This window comes from Oryza sativa, chromosome 12, assembly GCF_034140825.1.
Source record: "Oryza sativa Japonica Group chromosome 12, ASM3414082v1".
In the NCBI taxonomy this organism is placed as follows: domain Eukaryota; kingdom Viridiplantae; phylum Streptophyta; class Magnoliopsida; order Poales; family Poaceae; genus Oryza; species Oryza sativa.
In genome coordinates, this window is record NC_089046.1 from 632,803 (window position 1) to 655,387 (window position 22,585).

At 42.7% G+C, this 22,585-nt stretch overlaps 6 protein-coding genes and 1 non-coding gene across 7 annotated transcripts; 5 read left to right on the forward strand and 2 right to left on the reverse strand.

Moving 5' to 3' along the window:
* Positions 1-1,194: 1,194 nt before the first annotated feature.
* Positions 1,195-3,424, forward strand: LOC4351299 (uncharacterized). The gene is made up of 4 exons (XM_015763913.3): positions 1,195-1,544; positions 1,623-1,776; positions 2,399-2,465; positions 3,028-3,424. The coding sequence occupies exons 1-4, from the start codon at positions 1,298-1,300 to the stop codon at positions 3,169-3,171; spliced, it is 612 nt and encodes a 203-aa protein (XP_015619399.1). The 5' UTR covers positions 1,195-1,297; the 3' UTR covers positions 3,172-3,424.
* Positions 3,425-5,337: 1,913 nt separating this feature from the next.
* Positions 5,338-7,088, forward strand: LOC107275849 (cationic peroxidase 1). The gene is made up of 4 exons (XM_066306512.1): positions 5,338-5,575; positions 5,655-5,846; positions 6,111-6,276; positions 6,504-7,088. The coding sequence occupies exons 1-4, from the start codon at positions 5,360-5,362 to the stop codon at positions 6,887-6,889; spliced, it is 960 nt and encodes a 319-aa protein (XP_066162609.1). The 5' UTR covers positions 5,338-5,359; the 3' UTR covers positions 6,890-7,088.
* Positions 7,089-7,599: 511 nt separating this feature from the next.
* Positions 7,600-8,702, reverse strand: LOC9267268 (biogenesis of lysosome-related organelles complex 1 subunit 1). Its single transcript, XM_015763914.3, has 3 exons — positions 8,568-8,702; positions 8,230-8,435; positions 7,600-7,927 (listed from the first exon to the last, which is right to left on the reverse strand). The coding sequence occupies exons 1-3, from the start codon at positions 8,656-8,658 to the stop codon at positions 7,838-7,840; spliced, it is 387 nt and encodes a 128-aa protein (XP_015619400.1). The 5' UTR covers positions 8,659-8,702; the 3' UTR covers positions 7,600-7,837.
* Positions 8,703-14,592: 5,890 nt separating this feature from the next.
* LOC4351300 (peroxidase 4) lies at positions 14,593-17,113 on the forward strand. Its single transcript, XM_015763906.3, has 4 exons — positions 14,593-14,981; positions 15,066-15,257; positions 15,329-15,494; positions 16,554-17,113. The coding sequence occupies exons 1-4, from the start codon at positions 14,748-14,750 to the stop codon at positions 16,943-16,945; spliced, it is 984 nt and encodes a 327-aa protein (XP_015619392.1). The 5' UTR covers positions 14,593-14,747; the 3' UTR covers positions 16,946-17,113.
* Positions 17,114-17,460: 347 nt separating this feature from the next.
* Positions 17,461-17,542, forward strand: TRNAS-UGA (transfer RNA serine (anticodon UGA)). The gene has a single exon. It is a non-coding gene; the product is annotated as a tRNA-Ser (tRNA).
* Positions 17,543-18,256: 714 nt separating this feature from the next.
* On the reverse strand, positions 18,257-18,682 carry LOC107279613 (transcription factor PCF8-like). Its single transcript, XM_015763621.1, has one exon. It carries the CDS (start codon positions 18,680-18,682, stop codon positions 18,257-18,259), a length of 426 nt encoding a protein of 141 aa, XP_015619107.1.
* A 693-nt stretch (positions 18,683-19,375) lies between these two features.
* LOC9267024 (uncharacterized) lies at positions 19,376-21,994 on the forward strand. Its single transcript, XM_015763911.3, has 6 exons — positions 19,376-19,567; positions 19,816-19,921; positions 20,750-20,988; positions 21,173-21,370; positions 21,459-21,518; positions 21,640-21,994. Exons 2-6 carry the CDS (start codon positions 19,840-19,842, stop codon positions 21,796-21,798), a joined length of 738 nt encoding a protein of 245 aa, XP_015619397.1. The 5' UTR covers positions 19,376-19,567; positions 19,816-19,839; the 3' UTR covers positions 21,799-21,994.
* The last annotated feature ends 591 nt before the right edge of the window (positions 21,995-22,585 follow it).

Genomic DNA, 22,585 nt, shown 5'->3' on the forward strand with positions numbered 1-22,585 from the left:
GCATCTTGATAAATCCAAGTACAGAATAATATTTTAACCAAACCACATCATCAATTAATAACCCTCCTACCCATACCGTTTTCCTCACGTCTTTAGAGTTATTTTTGCTTCTAGAGAGGTTAACATGTAATTTTCTACGGTTTATTTTAATAGTGCCATAATAGCATGGGGGCAGTGACAATTTGACAATAGTCCCACATAATTCCTCTGTAGTGATCTTGAGGACACCGGAATTATTATTTAGATATGTGAGGGATCTAAAATTCTTAAGAGGGTATAATACACTACTTCTACTTATTTATCTTAATTAATTGGGCAATTCTATGTCGAAAAAATTGTTGGAGGGTCGTTCCCGCTTGTCTCTGCTATCAGCTGCACGTAGCCTTACATATGTTGGGTTCTCTCTCTTTCTCCTCGGTTTCTCTTCATGGGAGTGAGTGTTGCATCGTCGGCAGCAGCGGCTTACGTGTGCCGAAGCAGCGGCGGCCGGCGCCTCCTCCAACCTCATCCCAGCTGACGTTCACCCGACGCCGCCCGTCGCAGGGCCGGATATCGATAGATCGACAAGTGCTCGAACGGTGGCGGCAGCAAGAGGGGTCCGCCCTCTGCGGCGCTGGCAAGCACTGTCAACTGCGCCGCCGGGAGTCGCCCTCGCCGCCCTCCTCCTCGCTCGCTCATCTCCTTCGGCGTCTCTCCCTCCCGGTCTCCGCCCCCAACGCCTCCACCACCGGGGCTACCGATGACAACGATCCACTGTCATTTGAAGAAGGAAGAAACAGGGGAGAAAGAGAAATAAGAAAGAGAGAGAGGGAGGAGGAAGAAGGAAGGAAAGAGGATGCCATGTGGGTCCCCATATTATTTTTGTGTGAATGATAAATGGGTCACGCGTATATTTTTTTAATTAATACACATAAGCACCACATCGAACGAAAACCAAGTCAACACCGTCACGTTAGCGAAACCGCCCTACAAAACCTTTGAGAGAGCCAAATTGTACCGGTTTTAATAGTTGTGGGGCCGAAATATCCGGCAATACGAATTAGATTCGGTTAATACTCAAGGAAGTCAAAGTGAACTTATTTCCGTGGCGTATATCCCTTATTTCGATGGGTGGGCTTGGGCTGACAAACAATCACGCTCTCGGCCCAAAACTTGTATCTTTTCTTTGGAAAAATTCCCCTTCTGGCTTCTTCTGCAATCTTCTTCTCCGACTCCGGCCACCGGCCACCGACCACCGCCCCTGCGTTCCCGCTCTTCTCTTCCACCGCCACCGCCAGCGACTCGACTCAGCGATGCGATGGAGCCCGCCGCTGCTACCACGACACCGCCGCCGTCAGAGAGGCACCGCAGCCCTAAGGTGAAGCGGCAGCGGAGTGCGGCGGCGCAGCCTTTGGGCGACGTCACCAACCTCCTCCTCCCGAGCACCCCGACCAACCCTATCACCGCCCGCCCCCGCCCACTCCCCTCCGACACCACCGCCGCTGCCTCCACTTGCTCCGCGTCTCCCTCGCACACTCCCGTCTCCAAGCCTTCTTCCGCCACCGGTGAGACCGCTGCCCCCCAATCCAATCTCTGCGCGCTTCGTTGTAGCAGTTGGGATTTTCTAACCCTCGCCATTGCAGCTGCTGAGGAGCGTAGCTTGGTTAAATCGGCCATCTCCACCGTGTATACAAGGCGCAACACCACCCAGAAGAGGAGGAGAACCAACGACAACACACCATTTCCTGCCGGAACAGCAAGCTGCCCTCCTCCTGCAACTCTCGCAAGTAAAAACAGGTTGCTCCCCCTTTTCTTTCTTTATCTGCATGCACCTACTACAGATTTCATTCACTTGCATTTCGTAATAATTTTGCTTCATCCCAAACGGCACTACTACCTTGTTGTGCAAATTGACTTATGGGACAAAGACACTGCAATCTTCTAGTGGTGGGGTCTGGGGTGGTTCGTGCCTTGGATCACTCTCTTGTTTTAGCCTGAAAATCAGCTACATTAAACTGAATGTGGAAGTAATCCAGACTTTTGTTCTTTCTCAATGCATTGCAGTTGGAAATGGTACAATAAGAGTAAAAGGTCCATGACAATCACTGTCACCACTTTAGCATGATGCTGTATGGCTGTACTTTGACTCAAGTAGAAGGATAACTGTTATGTTCCTACCCAGATAATTGCAAATCTTGTCAAGGAAATTGTGGGCATCCTATCTGCATTACTGTGAAGAATCTGTATATTTCCCGTAAAAAAAAATCTGTATGTTGAGATTGTAAGGCTCATTATAGTCCCTGAGAAAGGGTTGTGCTGTTAGTTCATTCACAGCCAACAAATAGTTACAGTGGGTGCACTTTAATATCTGAAATACTAAATTGCACTTTTCTTTGTTGTTTTTCTGAATTCTGACTAGCAAAACCTCTGAGGCTCAGGGTACTCGGCCTATTTCATCCTCGGCTCCTTGTCATCGATCTAAAAAGGTCAGTTGCATTTCCTAGAACCATAATACATGTTTTGTTATTAGGTATTGAATCATTGTGCTATTGCCTCTTGGAGTGATCTACATGATGCACTGTCCATTACATTTTTGCCCACCTTTGCCATGTAATAATTACTAAAAGCTAAATGTGCTATGTATTTGATTTCTCTTGCACTTCCCTGACCATATTTATATATATTCTGCAATTCAACTGTGATACTGCATATCCAGATGTTATCCTATGAATATTTTGACACACACTGCATTGGTGTGCTTTATGGATATATGCTATGATGCTAAGTATAATATGCTCTTGCCCGGCAAAGTATAATATGCTCTTGGCCATTTTAGGAATCACCTAGCTTAGGTACACAAGTAGAGTGCACTGTTCTTGTTTTGTTTTTGAGTTTCGGTCCTAGACATTTCATCGGGTGAGCCGGTGAAGGTAATGAAACCAGCTGCACCAGTGTCTTCATAAACAGCTTTTGCAGAAACGCCTCTCAAAGAAAAATAAACAGTTGTCATGATGTTTCACCTTTTTTATTGCTTGAAACTTTGAACAGACGAAGAGCACGAGGATGGAGAATACATCTTCAGGTAAACATATGCTACCAGAAGATTTTGTCAAGAAGCAGAGAGCCTACTTTGAGGAGGTTGATGCCTTTGAGCTGCCAGAGGAGGAGGCCTCAGAGACGGACCTGGAGTGAAGACTCAGTTAAATCAGTGTATCGGTGCAGCTAGCTTGTAAGAAATTACTAGAATATGTGACTACCCTACCTGTACAGAAGCACGCTCGCATAGTTTTACGACAATGTAACTGCGAGTTAGTATAACCCGTGTACCGTAATCATCACCAGTCAAAGCCCTACTGACGTTGGCTTTGTCTTCTGCTTGTAGTTGTACAATATCAAGTACTTAGATATTAAGATGAGACCGGTGCTTTCCCCCGTTTGACCTAAACAATGGCTATGATCTTTGTTTTTTCTGGAAGTAACTGCTGGCTTGGAGTACTAATTTTTCTTCAAAGTTACGTCTGATGAATTTTCTTCAGTTTTTTTCTAAGTTACCTGTGTTATACTCCTACATAAATTTCCTTCAATCTATGACTGGCATTTTACTCGACACCCTCAGCCTAATTATGCTAGAAGCTATAGATGGAGCTTCATGTGCCTAGCACCAACACAGAAGTCATATAACATGTCGCCGTTCAACATGTGCTTTTGCAGCATGCAGTATAAGGTGTGGACTGATGACTTATCAAATCAACCAAAACCAAACATTTGTTTCTTTGTAATAATCAATTAAACAGTGATACTGATTGCGATACTGCCATTATTAGACCACGCAGATCGAACCCCCCCAAGTCATGAAGAAGATTATTCTTCATACAAGGTACCGTTTTATCCACAAACAGGCCGTCTGGCACAATCAGCTTCGTCAAAATCTTGTTTCTTTGCAGAATCCAAGATAATTAAAATAAGTAGTGAGTGGCTTTGATGCTGCAAATACAATACAAGGCAAGGCACTGAATATTCTTTGAAAGAGATGGCTGCCATTTCCTTTGCTTTGCTTTCGTTTCTGCTTGTGCTCACCACTCACCACCAGCCCAACTGCTCCCACTCTGCATCTTACTTCTGTGTATGCATGCAGTCGAGTCAACATACATCAATTGGCTGGCAAGCACCATCCATGCAAGGATTGAGCACAATTTTCTGAGTCACTAGTCTTTGGATGCGGCTTGTGAAAGATACCACCATATTCTGCAGTTGTATGCAAATGCAAATATCAATTCGAATGAACGGATAGGTAACAGAAGCAGTTGAAAACACCATTGACATCCGGAGGAAAAGCTCCTCCAAATTGAACAACGAAAATATTCGACAATCAAGAGAAACTTCCAAAGTTTGGGGGGTTTGCATACATGGAATGTAGGATTGGTTAATGATACTCCTCTATCTTCCTAATAGTTAATTATTTTCATGTTTTAAAATAAAAGAAAGGAGATCACACTGCTAAAAGTGACTTAAGGTGCACAATTTGTTGACAAAGTATCTCCGGCTAATGAATTAGTTCACACCTAAAGTTATGACCCAACTGATCATGCCTAAAGTACATATATTATCTCAATGCAGCCACTCTAATTTGTGGACTACTACAGCTATTTGTTGATATCATAGTTCGAGTTTTCAATAACCATTAGCAAACATTTTACCCAATAGTTTAAACCACAACAGTTTTGGCTAGGTTGTACTACAAACTACAACAACGATATTGTAGAAGAACAAGTCAACCTGAACAATAAGAAATAACAAGTTCAGTGATAACTGATAAGATCATTCACCTACCATCCAGCAGAAATTCATTTTTTTTGTCACTCGAGTCAGAACACCACAAATTCAATTTTCTCCACTACAAAACACCTCCATTATACGATTACACTATTAATTTTGTCACCATAAAATAGGTTAACATTCTTTTGTACAGAAAGAGGTACAAAACCACACAATCTTGTTTATACTAAAAGGGAGCAAACATATGTGCATTCATGGATAATATTTACCTCGAGTCTCCAGAGCTATCCATTTGGTTTTTCAGTAATTCTTCTAGATGGTTACATCTTAGTGGAGGGATCAAAAGACCAAACCACAAAGGGTATCTTGTCATGTTGGCATGCCCCCATCTGATCCTCTCCACTTGCATGCACTTTCTGACTGTAGAGTTTTCCATTAATTAGCCTGATACAAAAAAAAGGAAGATCAACTAACAAAATGCAAAGAATTACAAAGCCACAATAATATACATATGACAAATTGAGCACGTGCACAGAATTCTGCCTATAAATATTCGTGTACATTTGACTGGCAACCAGCAACAGCACTCAAGCCTCCAAACCAAATGGCTTCCCCTAAACCCTTTGCTTGCAGTGCCATTGCCTTGTTATTTGCTGCAAACTTGGTGTCAGCTCAGCTTAGCGCAAATTTCTATGACAAATCATGCCCTAATGCACTGCCCACCATCCGAATAGCCGTGAGATCTGCCATCGCAAGGGAGAACCGCATGGGTGCATCATTGCTCCGCCTCCACTTCCACGACTGCTTTGTCAATGAAAGTGTCCTGAACCTGCAGAGATATTCAAAATTTTCTCACTTCTAAGTATTACGTAATAACCTTCAGTATTCTGACAATGCAGGGTTGTGATGGCTCGGTGCTGCTAGATGACACTCCAACATTCACTGGAGAGAAGACCGCTGCTCCAAACAACAACTCTCTGCGTGGATTTGATGTTATAGACAACATCAAGGCACATATTGAGGGGATCTGTCCGCAGGTGGTCTCATGTGCTGACATCCTTGCTGTGGCGGCACGCGAATCTGTTGTTGCGGTAAGGGGAGAAAATACAAAGGATATCAAACTAAAAGTTAGTTATTTGTCTGTCTTAAAAAGTTAACAGGAACTCCTGACGTCAGAAGATGAGCAACTGAAATGAACAAAACATAACTCTTTATGTATAGCTATGAAATTCTATACCAAAACAAGCCTTACAAAGTATTAAAAGTCAAGTTGCCAAAGATAGTAAAATAAATTAATTGATATTTATAAAATACAATCAGTAGTGACATATGAAAACCGACAATTTATTTTTCAGCTAGGAGGTCCTACTTGGGTTGTCCAGCTGGGACGGCGCGACTCAACAACAGCAAGCCTGGATACTGCAAACAATGACATTCCAGCTCCAACCTTTGACCTTGGTGATCTCACGAAGTCTTTTTCAAACAAAGGACTAAGCGCAACTGACATGATTGCACTCTCAGGTACTGTGTATGTAAATGGAACTTTTTGGTATATAATACCATCTATAATAAAACCATAAAATAAAACAGCTATCCTTGCTGAAGCTTGATTGTCAAAACAAACTGTACAAGTGGTGTTACATTTATGTAGGAGTATCAATATATCATGGTGCAACCCCAACAGGTTGTTTAGTATCAAGATGCTACTGATCAATTGATCACTAACATCAAATAAAAATATATGCCAGGGGCTCACACCATAGGCCAGGCAAGGTGCGTCAATTTTCGCAACCGCATCTACAGTGAGACCAACATCGACACTTCCCTGGCAACATCTCTGAAATCAAATTGTCCAAACACGACTGGCGACAACAACATATCCCCCCTTGATGCATCGACGCCCTACGCCTTTGACAATTTTTACTACAAGAACCTGCTGAACAAGAAGGGTGTCCTGCATTCTGACCAGCAACTATTCAATGGTGGTTCAGCAGATTCCCAGACGACCACCTACTCATCAAACATGGCAACATTCTTCACTGATTTCAGCGCAGCAATGGTGAAGATGGGCAACATCAACCCCATTACTGGATCTAGTGGACAGATCAGGAAGAACTGCAGGAAGGTAAACTAGGTCATAAATTTTTACAGTCTAAGCCTGTGTGTGCCTGTGCGGAAGAGTGTAATGTTCAGAGAAGGGAGAAGTGTCCCTTTCCTGATGCTGTAGTCGTTTTGAAAGGTGTCTGTATTGCTATTAAAGAACACATATGTGAAAGAATAAAATGGCATAAAAAGGCAACTGGTGTAACAGTTGATATGGCCTTTCATCTTTTCATCCACAATTCTTGCACTTGAAAGATCATTGATAACAAAACTCGGCTCCAAGCCTCTTACTATGGTTGATGAATTTCATGACTAAAACAAACTTGTAATAATAATGGTTAAGAACAACTGTTCAGAATGACTTGTCATGCTGGCAGTGATCATTACTTGGCTTAATTCCAATATTCAGTTCATTGACTATAGTTTCTTAACTAGTACAACTCATAACCGTAGTATATCAAAGTTGACAAATTACATATCAATTGTGTAGGGTTCAGGTATATGATCACAGGATGATTAAAATCACCATTAAGAAATGTGGCAATCATGCTTATTTGAAAAGGAAAATTTGAACATTAGATATTTTCCTACCGTCTGCACTTGATATGCAGATATGCAAGTGCCTATATCAGCAACAAGGAAAAGCTAATAATATATCATATCATGATTTTGTTTTAGATAATATCATATAGTCATATTCAATAACAAAGTGAAAACATTGACAATTTGTCATATAGTAGATGGAGATTTCTCCTTAGAACCAATATTTATTTTCTGAGGTAGACAAATATTTGCAACAAAATATATTGTTTCCCACGGAAGGTTTCCCAGTAAAATGATTGGGAAGGTTTTGTTTTTCAATTGTGTAGAGCAAGCCAGTCCTATACAACAGAGTTGACAACTCAAAGGGGAAAAGAAAAAGAACAACAGTGCCAACTGAGTAGATAAAATCTTCCTAACACCATAGTCGAAAGCAAAGTCAGGAGTGGTGAATGTTACGGATAGCTGCATTTATACTTTTACAGTCGAAATCCATGATCTTCATCCAGTTCTCATAATCTCCAATTTCCTGTAACAAAATAAAACAACAGATGTTTCAGCAACAAGAAATGGAATATGATCGACTAAGGAAACTACGCAAATTGCCCAGCATTGTACTATAGAATTTATCATGTTATTCCAAACGCAGTGCTGCACATGGATACTTTTGGGGAAAATGAACTGCACCAAAAGAAAGCAATCCAAGCAATGTCATCTCATTTTTTATTATTTGACGATAAAAGAGCATGCGATTGGTGCTCTAGTAAGAGTAGTATCCATGAACCGGAGAAAAGCATCTAAAAAAAGGAGATGAAAGGAAGATGAGTAGACCTTCAAGACAGAGTTGATTGCGTTGGTGGCGGCAAGCCACTGGTCAGTCTGCTTCTTGTACCGTGCGATTGTAGCAAGCAGCGCGCGGGCTTCAATCTCTATGCGCCTCTCGTTGATGTAGAGCTCCTGCGCTCCGCCATCAACCGTGGCCACGAGAAGATCTGCAACCCGCGCCGCGCTCCTCACTGCATCGATCTTTTCTCTGTCTGTATGTATTGACGGGGAACAAAAAAGGTCACTTGGCACTTGAAAAATCAAAGGTGGAAAGGAAATTTCATCAAAATTTTGGTATTTTGGCGAAATCAATAGGGGATCGGATCGAAGGGGGTTAGGGTTACCGGTTATCTTGCGCTGATGAAGGGAATGGTGGTGGTGGCGTTGCATAATGAGGAGCAGCGCCGCTTCCAGCTGCCCGCCCGCCGCCTCCATCTCCTCTTCAATCCGTGGATGGAATGGAAGCGAAGGGGATTTGCAATTATGACACTGCAAGCATTAATATTTTCTATAATAACACTGAACCCACATTTCATAGACACAAATAGGTCCATTTGTCATCCACACGGAGTGTCAAAACAGCGAAGCCACCATATTTGCAGTTCTAATATTGCAATTTTCTTCGCGAGGGGAAGGAAGGGAACACGAGAGGCGATCTCCAGTGAGGGCCGGCGCGGCGACGACAGATTGGCGGTGCTTTTAACTATTTGCCACTTTTAGATTTGGCAAATAACTATTTGCCACCCCTATCTCAATGACATGTGGGTCCACATGTGTCTATGACATGTGGGTCCAGTGGCAAAAAGTTAATTGCCACATCTAAATGTGGCAAATGGTTAAATATCTCCAGATTGGCGGGTGTTTTCAACGGACAACCTCGGGTTAAGATGTATTTTTCTTCATACCCCTCGCACTTCACAAATTTTATGATGAGTTTTTTGTAAGGGGAAAAACAATCATTGTGAAGCGTTTGATCGAATATGCATCAGATATGTGCTACAAGGGAGTTCAACATAAATTTGAGGATAAAATTTTGTAAATTTGTGACCTTCCAATTTACTCCTCGATTTTATGTGCCTATGATGGTTAAGTTTCGCAATTGGACATGTGAGTGGGATGGAGACTTTGCGAGGGTTTCCTCATTTAGAGGGACATCAAGGTGGTGGTACAAAATACTACTATTGTGTGACGAGATGGTGAGGCAGCGGCTTCAGCGTTGAGTTGGCGTTGAGAAGTAAGAAAAGTAGTGGATGCTCTAAAAAGACAGTGAGAGAAAACAATCATGTTATGATAGTGGATCCAATATAATAGCAAAATATGTTGAAGGCGGAGGAGGCCAATAACACGAGAGAAATGAAGTAGAGATGAAAATAGAGATGCAATTACGAGGGGATAGGTTATGGGTAGGTAGCACCAACGAGGTGTGCTAACGAGTGATGGAGCACGTGGTAGATGGCATGATATCGTTGCATACATTGGTTAAGCTTCTCGAGTTGATCTACCAACTTACCAAGAAACAATGAAAGAGGGTGAGAAGAAGAATGCAGACATATCTAGAGGTTAGTAGACCAAGATTTATAATCTTTGTACTTCAATTCTCACAAATCAAGGTCCATATGTGACTTATAACAAGGTAGGTAAATTATACTCCCTCCGTCTCATAATATAAGGGATTTTAAAAAAAAATTATGACACATCCTAGTACTACTAGTTTAGACATAGATAGCCTATCTAGATTTATAGTACTAGAATGTGTCACGTCCTTTTAAAATCTCTTACATTTTTTTTATCTCATACTAAGCAATAGCCGGTTTTAGTTGTCTTTAAAACCAGCTTAGAAACTGAATTTATTGCTTGATTGCATTTGCATAGTGTATAATTAACCTCCATATGTATAAGAACATCTGAAACTTCAGTATATTAAAATCCGTTTTCACGATTTTGATGAACGCCTAGTCTGTAAGGATATAAATGTTCCTGATCGTGTATGATGAAATTTATAACAAATATGGTTGTGGGTTACCGGACCAAAGTTTATAATCTTTGCGCTTAAAAAACCGATAGGTTTGCATGTAGTGGGATGTGCATCTGTACGCCTTACCTCTAGTAGCCAAATCTTTTCAGATGCAACTCCTTATCATGTGTCTTTTATCTTGACAAGAATGCATGATGGAACTTAGTATTAGCCTTGTTGCCCAATCTCCATCTTTTGATTGTTGACCAGTCTCTTTACATCTTAACAGCTCTTTAACTTTTGTTAATGATGTCTTGTCAAGCTAAGTAGCTTAACTAGCTAGCACACTGTAGGCCATTGACTTGTTAATATACTGTAGATGCATGGTCTCTGTTTTCCTTCTGCAGTATACTAGAGTACTAGACATGCATGCAGATTTGGTCTTGTTTGATCAGCCAAAACCTCCATTGATTGCGGTCCAAAAGCAGATAAACCCACTACCTGCATGATCGAATGCATTCGGCAGCCATGTAGCACTGAATTCGGTTGACTAAGATTGTGTTTAGTTCACGAGAAGAAAATTTTTTGAATGTCACATCGGATGTTTAATCGGATATCGGAAAAGATTTTTGGACACGAATGAAAAAATTAATTTCATAACTCGTCTGAAAACCGCGAGACGAATTTTTGAGCCTAATTAAGCCGTCATTAGCATATATGGGTTACTATAGCACTTATAACTAATCATGAACTAATTAGACTCAAAAATTCGTCTCGTGATTTCCATGTAAACTGTGCAATTAGTTTTAATTTTTATCTATAATATATTATATACTACAAGAAACAAGCTAGACGTCTTGTCATGGTTAATTAGCTAGGTAGGTAGTTCCAGAAAAGGTTTCTTGCCAAAGTGCAGCCTTCTCATAAAAACATCTCCCCAGAAAACAAAATGAGACATTTGAGCTACCGGAAGGACATTTTGACTTATCTACATTTTGTATTGGTTAAATCAAGACCTGAAATGCCATTGTCCATGTCACTACTTCAATTGATAACATGCACGTATGGCAATATGATGTTTTTCATGCTCAATGCATGATTGATCATCCTAAAGGTCCTAAAGGTAAATAGGTGATTAAGGATGGATTATTTGCAGTTTAATCTGCGATGACGGAGTACACGTACGACGTTGAGTTTTAGGTTTGCTGAGTACGATCCAAATCGAATCTTTGTACTGCATCAGCTGCTTGCTTTGCCTAATTGATTCTTAATTCCGACACTCCATCTAACAATCCTGTACTGCTAGTTAATTTCATAATGTACTTCCTATATCGACCGGCCTTATATATCTTGCTCGTCCTTTCCGTAGTAAGGATATTTACTACTAGTCACTTATAAGCAAGCGATTATAGTCGATGCCATTAAGGCGTTAACTGCTACCACGATAACAGATAGGTTCGATGATGCGTCCATCTTAAGGTTGGAGCTGCTGTGTCAATTAGACGGCAAGTTCAACAATGATGACACGTATATATCCTCTGGGAAGTCTGTTTTTTAAGTACGCCACACCCCTACATATCCTCGCCAGTTAAAAAAAAGAGCAAAATAACATTAATTATATCCTTTAGTAAAAAAATAGAAAAAATAGCGTAAATAATACTTTATATTTAAGTTTAGGTTTCCGTTGTTACGCACGAGCATCCAACTAGCTAGTATACTAAGCAACTGAGTATCATCATGAGTAATATTCTAATCTTCTTCATGTGTGTTGGGCCTGGTCTCTCTACGGCTACGTATACGGCATGCAGAATTGTTGGGGTTAATTAGCGCGCTCCTACATGTACGTGTTATTCTAGCTGATAGCAGAGCTACTAGTAACTAGGAAGAAATAAAGCAGACGAAAGATAGGTGAACTCACCGTGCTAGCTTTTCTAATGTTTCCCCCCTGTCATTCGTTTAGCTTAAATCAAGTTGCTCTTACACTAGCTAGCTGATCGAGCCGTGTAAACTATATATTTATCTTGGATTTTGGTTGGTGATATGCTATAGCTCCTGCCTCGTTCTCCATAAAAGAATTAAACTGGCCAATGATCAAATATGGTGTGTGCACTTGTGCGTGATGGTTATTGATCAACTATATAGGCCATCCAGACAGAATCTCAGCAAATCAGTGACTGACATTTCATCTGCATATGCTTCTATTGCAGTTGCTAGTTAATTAGCTACTAGACTTTTCGTAAGATCAGAGGAACATGCATGTACGTAGTGCAATATACTAAGCTGATCTTTTTCTCATGCATGTTTGCGTGTGTCAAGTTTAATTTATAGTATGTATATATATATATATATATATATGAAAAACAACAACATTAGCTTTAGGAAACTTCTCCATCCTCTGCTCATCAGGTCCCTTGGACTAAAAGCAAGATCATGGAGATCGATCAGTACGCATGCACTTGTCAAAGGCCTCAAATTAACCAATAAAAAATAACCTCTCTAAAGTGGGAGGTTAATTAGGGTTGTGTGAACTGCACTAAAACTAAGTACCACAGTAGTACTATACTTTGACCCAAAACAACACCTACAAAATCTTACAACAGCATTACATAACAAACAAAAATAATGATATATGAGCAGATACATCTGGTACATGGATGTTATTATAACAAAATGGAGAAGCGACATCTGGTACATGGATGTTGTTATAACAAAATGGAGAAGCAAACCTAACCGGAATGGACGTATGCAGGTCAAATTCGTCAGCTAAACGGCTTGGACTCCTGCCTAAGCTAGCACCCATGCTCCGGCAGGTAGAAATGCATCATGTCGGAAGTAAAACTAATTGCATTATATTGCAATATACTGTACTATTTTAAGTTATCTGAGTTGTTAGTAAAAGCTAAAGAATTTTTGCTGACTGCATATGATAGTAGTAACTTGGAAGGTGAGTAATCTATAGTGTATTAACCAACGACCAGCATGATCTTCTTTGACTAGTATATACTAAACGACTGAATTGTCGATCCTCGTAGACATATTTTGCCCATGAACGTCCATGTAGCTACTTTCGAGTTTCAATGGCGCTTTCCAAGGCCATGTACTTTGATTACCATGATCGATCATTTGATAATGAGCAGCTTGCTAACTGCATGTGTTAGCCTAGCTCCCTTAGGAAAAAGGGGAAAAAAAAAGAAAGGAACAACTACAAAAGACACACATATATACATAGTACAAAAAACCAGACCGGACCGACGGTTGAACCGGAACCAGAGGTCTGGATGGCTCGGTTTGCTGTAAAGACCGCCCCTGCATTTGAACCGGAATAAACCGCTTGAACCGGATGGTTTTCATGTGAACCGGTGAACCAGAGAGAACCGAGCCGGCCGGTTTGTCATGCCAAGAGAGGATGGGCCAGTCAATGCCTTGTGCGCGCAAAGATCTCAAGGCCCACGGTGAATGTGTACTATTGAAAATAGCAAGAAAAATGTGGGGAATGGGGTTCGAACCCTGGTTGGCTGGCTGTTTTCAACGGAGGATATGCAACAATATAACACTTCCGGTTCAACATTCGAACCGTGTGAACCGGCGGTTGAACCGCTGGACCGGTGACCCAGGGACTTGAGCGGTTCGATCACCGATTCGGTTTTTTCAACTATGCATATATACTCCCTCTATCCTAAAATGTTTGACGCCGTTGACTTTTTTAAACATGTTTAACCGTTCGTCTTATTAAAAAACTTTTGTGAAATGTGTAAAACTATATGTATACATAAAAGTATATTTAACAATAAATTAAATGATAAAAAAAGAATTAATAATTACTTAAATTTTTTGAATAAGACGAACGGTCAAACATTTTTAAAAAAGTCAACGGTCAAATATTTAGAGAACGAGGGAGTACTATGCATTATGCATATATATGTAGGCATGCATGATGATGCTTTAGCTTTACTTAAGCGTGTATAACTGTTGGACGCGGTCCAAGTGTTCTCACGTACCAAATCCTAGCTAAAAGTACGTGTACATTCTTTTCTCTTTTTTTTCTGAAACTGCAAAAAAGAAAAGAGAAGAAGAAAAGAAAAGAATGGTGCACTAGTATACGTGGCTACTCCACAATGCCTAACAATATAAGGAAAAGGCACAGCAAAAGGACCGACACGGCAAGAAAGATGGTATAGACAGTGCAGCTAGCTGAAGGTGCAGGCTTTGCATAGTGTGAAGCGTCTGATTCTCTGACGGCCAGCAGCATATTCAGCATGGACGGTTTGATTGATGATCAACTCAAAGTCCAACAGAGTAGGTGAACATTAAGACACAGAGATGACCATGACGCAATCTAATCATGAAGACACCATGTATTTTAATTCATACTCTAATTAGCTACATACTCTTGTGCCTCTGTGAAGCTCTAACTCAGCTATAAATACATGCACCACCACAGCTCTGCTATCTCCAGGCACTGGTGCACTCACCAAATCAACAAGCTAGCTAACTAAGCTTACCACACTCACATACTCCTATATATTTTGGCACGCATTGATTACCTGCTAGCTCCTTGAGCAATATCAATATGGCTCAGCCGACTTGGTCAGCAAGGCGCGTCACTGCCGCCCTGGTCGTGATGGTGGTGGTGGTGCTCGCGGTCGCCGGCGGGTCGTGGGCGCAGCTGTCGCCGAGCTTCTACTCGTACTCGTGCCCGGGAGTGTTCAACGCGGTGAAGCGGGGGATGCAGTCGGCCATCGCCAGGGAGAAGCGCATCGGCGCCTCCATCGTCCGCCTCTTCTTCCACGACTGCTTCGTCCAAGTAACCATCCTCTACCTAGTACAAGTATACGCACGCACACATTGATCATGCTATATAATTAATCTGTGCATGTATGAATGCCAGGGTTGCGACGCATCGCTGCTGCTGGACGACACGGCGAGCTTCACCGGCGAGAAGACGGCGAACCCCAACAACGGCTCCGTCAGAGGGTTTGAGGTGATCGACGCCATCAAGTCGGCGGTGGAGACCATCTGCCCCGGCGTCGTCTCCTGCGCCGACATCCTCGCCATCGCTGCCAGGGACAGCGTCGCCATCGTACGTACTCCACTTCGATCGATCGATCTCTATATACTGAAACTGAAACTGAAAATGGTACATATATGCAGCTGGGTGGGCCGAGCTGGGACGTGAAGGTTGGTCGGAGAGACTCGCGCACGGCGAGCCTCAGCGGCGCAAACAACAACATCCCGCCGCCGACGTCGGGACTCGCCAACCTCACCTCCCTCTTCGCCGCGCAGGCCCTCTCCCAGAAGGACATGGTCGCCCTCTCCGGTAACCACTGCTAGCTGTTACTAGTATTTTTGTTTCCACTGAGCATTCAATTAAGTCTAGCTTGTTAACTAACAAAAATAAAAATTTATAAATGCAAGCATCAATTCATTCACATAACTAAACGAACAAGCATCGTCAACTGTTCCATTTTTCAATCCCTTCTAGAAGGGAAAAGGAAAAAGGGTTCGGAACAACTTCATTTCACACTCTGTTTCTGAATAGTATCAGTAGCTTTTGTGTCGATCTGCACACAGCTGGGTACCACGCAAACGGAACAGATAGCTACGTTTTCAATTTGCAGCATACTTGGCATTCTCCAAGCCTATACTACTTTGACAAGATGATTAATTTACGAAAGTCTGCATAAACATCTCAGATTCAACTAGCAGTATAACCTCTGACTCTGAGTCCCCACTTGTCTCCCCTGTTTATTTTTTTTAAGAAAAAGAAAGATTCAGTGTCATCTGTTTAACATGCAATTTGTTAACTTACTTGTTAACCAAACAAAACGTAGTAGCAAAGTCGGTAAGCATGGTTGTCGATGGGATGGCATAAAGTTACTTTGAGGTAATGACGTACTCCTAACCGTGTCTGCGTTGTCGGTATGGGTTAATTTGCTTCTGAAGAAATAGTACAGGCTTTTCTTTTTAAGGTTCAGTAATCAGTACAGACTGCTGCCGATCGAAAAGATCAGTCTGCCATCACATGCCGTGAATTGGCTAAATCACAAAAGCAAAAATTAATTTGTTTCCTAAAAAACCAAAAGCAAGAATAAAGTTGATAAACCCTGGCTACCCATCAAGTTATTAATTACAACCACAGATAATGTTCCTTTTGTTCTGTTTGTTAATAAATGTGATCGAATAATGTTGATTTTTTTTCTGTATTCCAATTAATATTAGGGAATGATGAAGAACCTATACTTTCTTTCTAAAATAAAAATATTCACAATACTATACAAAAGCAAAGACCTAAAAGCTCAGCTCTTAAATATTCTAAATTATTCTTACACATATGCTCAGCTCTTAAGTATAGCATGATTTCATATTGTACCTGCAGGATCTCACACCATTGGGCAAGCACGATGCACAAACTTCAGAGCTCATATATACAACGAAACCAACATCGACAGTGGCTTTGCGATGAGGAGGCAATCAGGTTGCCCTCGTAACTCAGGATCAGGTGACAATAACCTGGCACCTCTGGATCTTCAGACGCCAACCGTGTTCGAGAACAACTACTACAAGAACCTCGTCGTCAAGAAGGGGCTCCTGCATTCTGATCAGGAGCTCTTCAATGGCGGAGCCACTGATGCTCTTGTTCAGTCTTACATAAGTAGCCAGAGCACATTCTTTGCGGATTTTGTGACGGGCATGATCAAGATGGGGGACATCACACCGTTGACGGGATCAAACGGGGAGATCAGGAAGAACTGCAGAAGGATTAATTAAGAAATGATTAAGAGGCAAGCTGTGTTCATGTCCAGTAGTGCAAACGCACATTGTGTCGTGTTTCTTGCGGATATGTTTGCAACATCTCCCTTAATTTCTTTCATGTGTTTATGTATCATTATGTTCGTTTGAAATAATGAAAGTACTATGTGATTTGTTTTAATGTAACATATGCTTAGTTTATGTGGTGGTAAATGATCGGTTAGGTTTGGACTATAGCACGATGGAACTTGACTGAAAGACTGAAAAGGAGTTTATAACTAAAAAATGAATTGGATGAGTAAAACGAAAGGCAAAATACATTCAAAAGAAAAAAAAAGAAAAGAAAGGCAAAGTCAATATCGACTCTTGTACGTGGAAGTATAGTGTGTGTTTAACTTGAGTAGGAATTGATGTGACAAGCTAACAAAATTTATGGACCTTTCTATCATCATCATATACGCGGTTGATCTTTTTGTTGATGGTGTAGTTGGTTCAGCTAGTTAAATAGTAATCACAAAACTCGAAACAAGAGCGTCGATATGTCCGAGTGGTTAAGGAGACAGACTTGAAATCTGTTGGGCTTCGCCCGCGCAGGTTCGAACCCTGCTGTCGACGACCATTTTTTTTTAGGCTTTTTAATCTTTGGAAAAGGTACACCGAAGGTCCCCCAACAGCCCAACTTATCATCGAATTAAAAAATAGTCCCCCTACCGCAAAATCGGATACAACGCCAACAACCCAACTTATCATCGAATAAAAAAAATAGTCCCCCAACCGTAAAACCGGATACAAAGCATCCCTTAATTTACAAAACAACTGCAAACTAGGTCTCTCGACGGCCTAGACCGACGTGGCAGCTGACTTAGCGTGTGACCCGCGTGGGCCCCACATGTCAGCCTCTACTTCCCCTCCTCCCCTTTCAACGGGCGATAAGGCTGGGTACGGTGGGCGCGGCGGACGGCCAACGCGGAGGAGCTGGGCGGCACCGACGGCGGGGGAGGAACTGGACGGCGTCGGCGATGGGGGAGGAGCTGGGTGGCGGCGGCGCGGAAGAACTGAGCGGCGGGGGAGGAGCTGTGAGCCGGCGGGCGTGTGGGGGAGGAGCTGCGCGCGTGGGCCGCCATCGTCGTCGTCGTCGTCGTCCGCCACCGCCACCGCCTCGCCGGCCTTCTCCGCCCGCCGCAACTTCGCCGGCTTCACGCGCCGTCACCCCACTCCGCTCGCCGTCGTGCTTGAGCTCGTCTTCTTCTATCTCCCCCGTGCTCCCGCCGCCCGACGCCGCCGAGGTGCTCGCCTCGCGCCTCGGCATCCACCCCTCCCTCCGCACCCTCAACTTCGCGATGCGCTCCGCGCCGCGCACCCCGACCTCGTCTTCCGCCTCTTCTTCCCCGACTTCCTAGGCGACGCCGCCACCGTAGCCTTCCTCGTGCGTGCTTGCTCCTCCGAAGGCTGCCCGCTCGACGGCCTCCGCCTCCAGCGGGTGAGGAGCTGGGCGGCGTTGGGGAGGACGAGAGAGCAGTCGAGCGACAGGAACGCGTCGATGGCGGCGGCGGCGGCGCGGATGTGCCACTCGATGGCCTTGCTTGGTTGGTCGACGCCGAGGCGGTCCTGGATGTCGTAGAACGCGATGGCCATCGGCACCGATAGCCTGACGCAGCGGTCGCGGAGCCCCCGCGACGTCACCACCTTGCTGTGCTTGTCCTTCTCGCCCGCCACCACGCACGCCACCCGGCTCGTCCGCCATGCTGCTGCCATGGCCGCCGACGCCGACGAGCGTGCAGCACGGGCGCTAGCGCTCCTTGCCGACGACGACCTCCTCCATGGCCGACGCTTGCGCTAGCTCATGCGAAATCCGCCTCGGCTTCGTCTGCTCGATTTTAATGGAGGCTGCTTTAGCACCTCGTGCTTCTGCCGTCGCCTCCCTCCCCTTCTCCCGTGTCGCCGCCGCCGAGTTGCTGTCGCCGCATCGCTGGCCGGCTGTCCGACCTCCTTGTCCCGGTGACCTCCTCCCCACCGCCGGCCGGCTTGCCCAGAGGAGATGAGTGAGAGAGAGAGAGGAGGAGGAAGGGAGAGGAGGGGAAAGAAAGAGATGATGACGTGGCGTCCTGACATATGGGGCCAATGTGGGTCTCACGCTGACTCACCCGCCGGTTTTGTAAGTTAAGGGACGTTATATATCTAGTTTTGTGGTTGTGGGACGATTTTGTAATTCGATGACAAGTTGAGGGACCTTCGGTGTACTTTTTCCTTAATCTTTTTATTCCTTCAGTATCAATGGGCCTTTGTTTTTTACTCACTCCTTGAGTGGGCCGGCCTTAATTTCTATTGGGCCGCATCTCATTTCATACAGCTGAAGCCCACAGTTGTGTCGAAATCCAACTTCCAACCGCATGAGCTAATCCAATCACTGTTCGGCGTTCTAATCTGTTTTTTTTCTCCTTTTCCTCCACGAATTCATACCCTCCACGCAACGGAAACCACACCACACCCCGATACGACTAGGATTTCCTCTCTGCTTCTTCGATCCCCTTGTTATTACAATCGATCCTGCAAGAGAAGCACTCTATAATTGCAGCGGCAAGATCGATTTTTTACAAACCAACAAAGCAGAAAGGATTCACGCGCCGCCGCTTGCGATTTGTGAGTTGTCTTTCCCCTTTCGATTCCCCCTCCTCTCTTCCTTCCCCTATCGTCAACTAGCTCGAGTTGCTTGCTTGTTCCCTCTGCTGCTTCCTCTCTTGTGTGGATTGGATTCCCGGCCTGGCCCTTTCTTTTTCCTCTTCTCTCCTAGATTAGAATCGTCGCGATTTGATTCCTCAATCTCTCGATTTGGCCGCCCTATCTGTTATTAATCCCCAATTGTTCTTCACACACATACTCAATTGCAGGTCAATTGCAGCCAGAAAGAGGCGATGGATTTCAAAGTCGCTTCCTTTCTCCTACTCCTGTTAATCGTCACCTGCGGAGCTGCTCAAGGTCAAGGCAATGATTTTGGTACGCCCTAATCCAACACCTTCCCTTCCTCCCTTACCTATGCTCCTCCTGGCTCCTGCATGCAGTTTGGAACCAACATGTCAAACATTCTCAAGGGAAAATTGGACAAGTTTTTTATTGTGCGTAGTAAAGTATCATTCTAAAATTTATATATATGGGCAGCTGCTGTGGGTATTTTATTTGGTTGAAATTCAACTTGAGGATAACCTGCTACTGATCCTCTTAGCTTGGTTATTCATTGCCTGCAAAATGCATCCATTATTTTTGTTCAAGCTTTGCCATGCACTCGTTACAAAGTCCCATGTTCATCTCACAATGGTACACAATGATAAACATTGTGGTCACAATAAATTATTGATAGAGAAAAAGGAAAAAGAGGATAGCCTAATCTAATTGTTGGCATCTCTGATTTCTCTCGTATGTTAAACCTAGGCTAGTTATTATTTATTTATGCTAGTTATGGTATGTTTTAACAGTGTTACTTTTTTAAAAATTTCTGCAACACCAATTATTGGTTATGGGTACATACTTCTCATAAAAAGGATTATGGATACATACAACAAGGCTAGAGATGCAATATCACATAATGTGACAGGAATTAACTGGTTCCAGCTTCACAGAAATGAGAATGTGCTTCCCAATTATTGGCAATGGTTTACTTTTACTTCTTAATATGTAATAGAAATTATTATTTTTTGCTGACGACCTTCATGATATTTTATTCAGGCAAAATTAGTTATGTAGCACCGAAATTTCACGATCTTATTTTCATTCTATTTATTTGTTTGCACCGAAATTACCTTTTGTTTATTATTCATTCCTTCTCAGTTGTCCTTGATCTAAAAACAACTGAGGTCGGGGAAGATGCTAGCCCAATGTACAAGGAGCAAATTGCGTTGACCAAGATACCTGTAACTCTTCTGAGGAGCAAGCACAGCTCACTGTGCTCGGCTTGTGAAAACATCACAAGCGAAGCAGTCAACTTTCTTAGTGAGAAACAAATACAAGATAAGATAATGACTATCCTTCATGACACTTGTTCTCAGACATTCTCCTTTGAGCAAAAGGTAATTGTTCCCTTTTGATTTGGTTTGTTAGATCTTATATATTGTGTCTGTATATTAGAAATACAACCAATTTGATCAAAAGATATGACACATGTAGGAATTTGATTCCCTTACTAAAGTACCAAGAAGGAAAGATATTCCATGAACAATAGTAGTTTAACATGATCACTTTGTATGTCTGCAGTGTCTTGAGACTATGGACTCCTATGCAACTCTCGTCTTTGCAAAAATTGCTGAGATTAAGCCAGATGAGTTCTGCAAACAGTATGGCCTCTGCAGGGACATGGCTCTTTTATCAGCTATGAAAAGTGAAAGCACATGCGTATTCTGCCACCACATCATCGATGAAATTATGTCCAAACTGAAAGATCCTGATGCAGAGGTGATTGATTTTCCCTCGATTACACAATTACATCGATAAATAATGAGCATACATTTGGACCCTAACATCTTGTGTGTGATGTTTGCAGTTTGAGATCATTCAATTACTACTCAAGGAATGCAACAAGATTGAAGGTCATCAGCAGCAGGTAAAACATTTGAAGTAGTTTGTAAAAATTCTCTCTCTGACCCAATAATGCTTGTTTGGTTAATGTACATGTCTACATGAGTGATATGGGTTGATGAAATCGTACGTTTTCTTGTTGACAGTGCAAGAGGATGGTTCTGCAGTACGTCCCTCTGGTTCTAGTGAACGGTGAGAAGTTCCTGGAGAAGAACGATGTGTGCGCAATGATCCAAGCCTGTGATGCAGGCAAGAGGAAGGCATTCAACTTGTTCTCTGCACGGAAATTGGTGCGTGACGCATGAAGTAGTAGGAAGCGTGCATACACGAATCAAGTTGTGGTAGGCATGGAGAAGACGAAGAAGTGATGGCAGCTTGTACATATGGTTGTTATTAATGATATAGGCAATACTACTCTGTGAAGGGGATAATCCGATAATTGTATGCACACATTTGAACTGTTTGTCTGATAGTAATGGCTATACTTACTTTTGTGTGCTTGCTTCTGGGGAGTATGGAGCAGTATACTCCACTATTTAAGTAGTACTACCTCAGTTTCATATTATAAAACTTTCTAGCATTACACACATTCATATATATGTTAATGAATCTAAACACATATATACCTAGATTCATTAACATATATATGCATATGGGCAATGCTAGAAAGTCTTATAATATGAAACTATATATGTCTAGATTCATTAACATATATATGAATGTGTGTAATGCTAGAAAGTTTTATAATATGAAACGGAGGGAGTACTGAATTGAGCGAGAATTTGTACACGACCAGAAGAAACTAAATTTACATAGCACATACCCAGAGATGTTGATCTGCACTGGCTAGGAGCAAATTAACTAAACTGTGCAAAGCTTGGATCCGGCCACGAACATAACAGACTATTGATCTCTCTTTACGAGAAAATCTATCGTGTACCACTGACTTTGCTCTAGATCCACAATCTGCCACTGACTTTGTTCAGTTCTATAGTACGCCATCGCCTTTTGTTTAACTTCTACAATTTACCATCGCCGTCTAGTTAGTCTCCGTTAGTACCATACAATTGTGTTCTAATGACGAAAATACCC

Bases quoted from the DNA above. Each gene is read 5' to 3' on its own strand.
- LOC9267024 (XM_015763911.3), top strand. From the start codon at position 19,840: ATGGATTTCAAAGTCGCTTCCTTTCTCCTACTCCTGTTAATCGTCACC. The intron at 19,922-20,749 runs GTACGCCCTAAT...ATTCCTTCTCAG, and splicing joins AGGTCAAGGCAATGATTTTG to TTGTCCTTGATCTAAAAACA. The intron at 21,371-21,458 runs GTGATTGATTTT...TGATGTTTGCAG, and splicing joins TGAAAGATCCTGATGCAGAG to TTTGAGATCATTCAATTACT.
- LOC9267268 (XM_015763914.3), bottom strand. From the start codon at position 8,658: ATGGAGGCGGCGGGCGGGCAGCTGGAAGCGGCGCTGCTCCTCATTATG. The intron at 8,436-8,567 runs GTAACCCTAACC...CAATACATACAG, and splicing joins TCATCAGCGCAAGATAACCG to ACAGAGAAAAGATCGATGCA. The intron at 7,928-8,229 runs GTCTACTCATCT...ATTTTGTTACAG, and splicing joins CAATCAACTCTGTCTTGAAG to GAAATTGGAGATTATGAGAA.
- LOC4351299 (XM_015763913.3), top strand. From the start codon at position 1,298: ATGGAGCCCGCCGCTGCTACCACGACACCGCCGCCGTCAGAGAGGCAC. The intron at 1,777-2,398 runs GTTGCTCCCCCT...AATTCTGACTAG, and splicing joins ACTCTCGCAAGTAAAAACAG to CAAAACCTCTGAGGCTCAGG. The intron at 2,466-3,027 runs GTCAGTTGCATT...AACTTTGAACAG, and splicing joins CTTGTCATCGATCTAAAAAG to ACGAAGAGCACGAGGATGGA.
- LOC107275849 (XM_066306512.1), top strand. From the start codon at position 5,360: ATGGCTTCCCCTAAACCCTTTGCTTGCAGTGCCATTGCCTTGTTATTT. The intron at 5,847-6,110 runs GTAAGGGGAGAA...TTTATTTTTCAG, and splicing joins CACGCGAATCTGTTGTTGCG to CTAGGAGGTCCTACTTGGGT. The intron at 6,277-6,503 runs GTACTGTGTATG...AATATATGCCAG, and splicing joins TGACATGATTGCACTCTCAG to GGGCTCACACCATAGGCCAG.
- LOC4351300 (XM_015763906.3), top strand. From the start codon at position 14,748: ATGGCTCAGCCGACTTGGTCAGCAAGGCGCGTCACTGCCGCCCTGGTC. The intron at 14,982-15,065 runs GTAACCATCCTC...TATGAATGCCAG, and splicing joins TCCACGACTGCTTCGTCCAA to GGTTGCGACGCATCGCTGCT. The intron at 15,495-16,553 runs GTAACCACTGCT...TTGTACCTGCAG, and splicing joins GGACATGGTCGCCCTCTCCG to GATCTCACACCATTGGGCAA.
- LOC107279613 (XM_015763621.1), bottom strand. From the start codon at position 18,682: ATGGCAGCAGCATGGCGGACGAGCCGGGTGGCGTGCGTGGTGGCGGGC.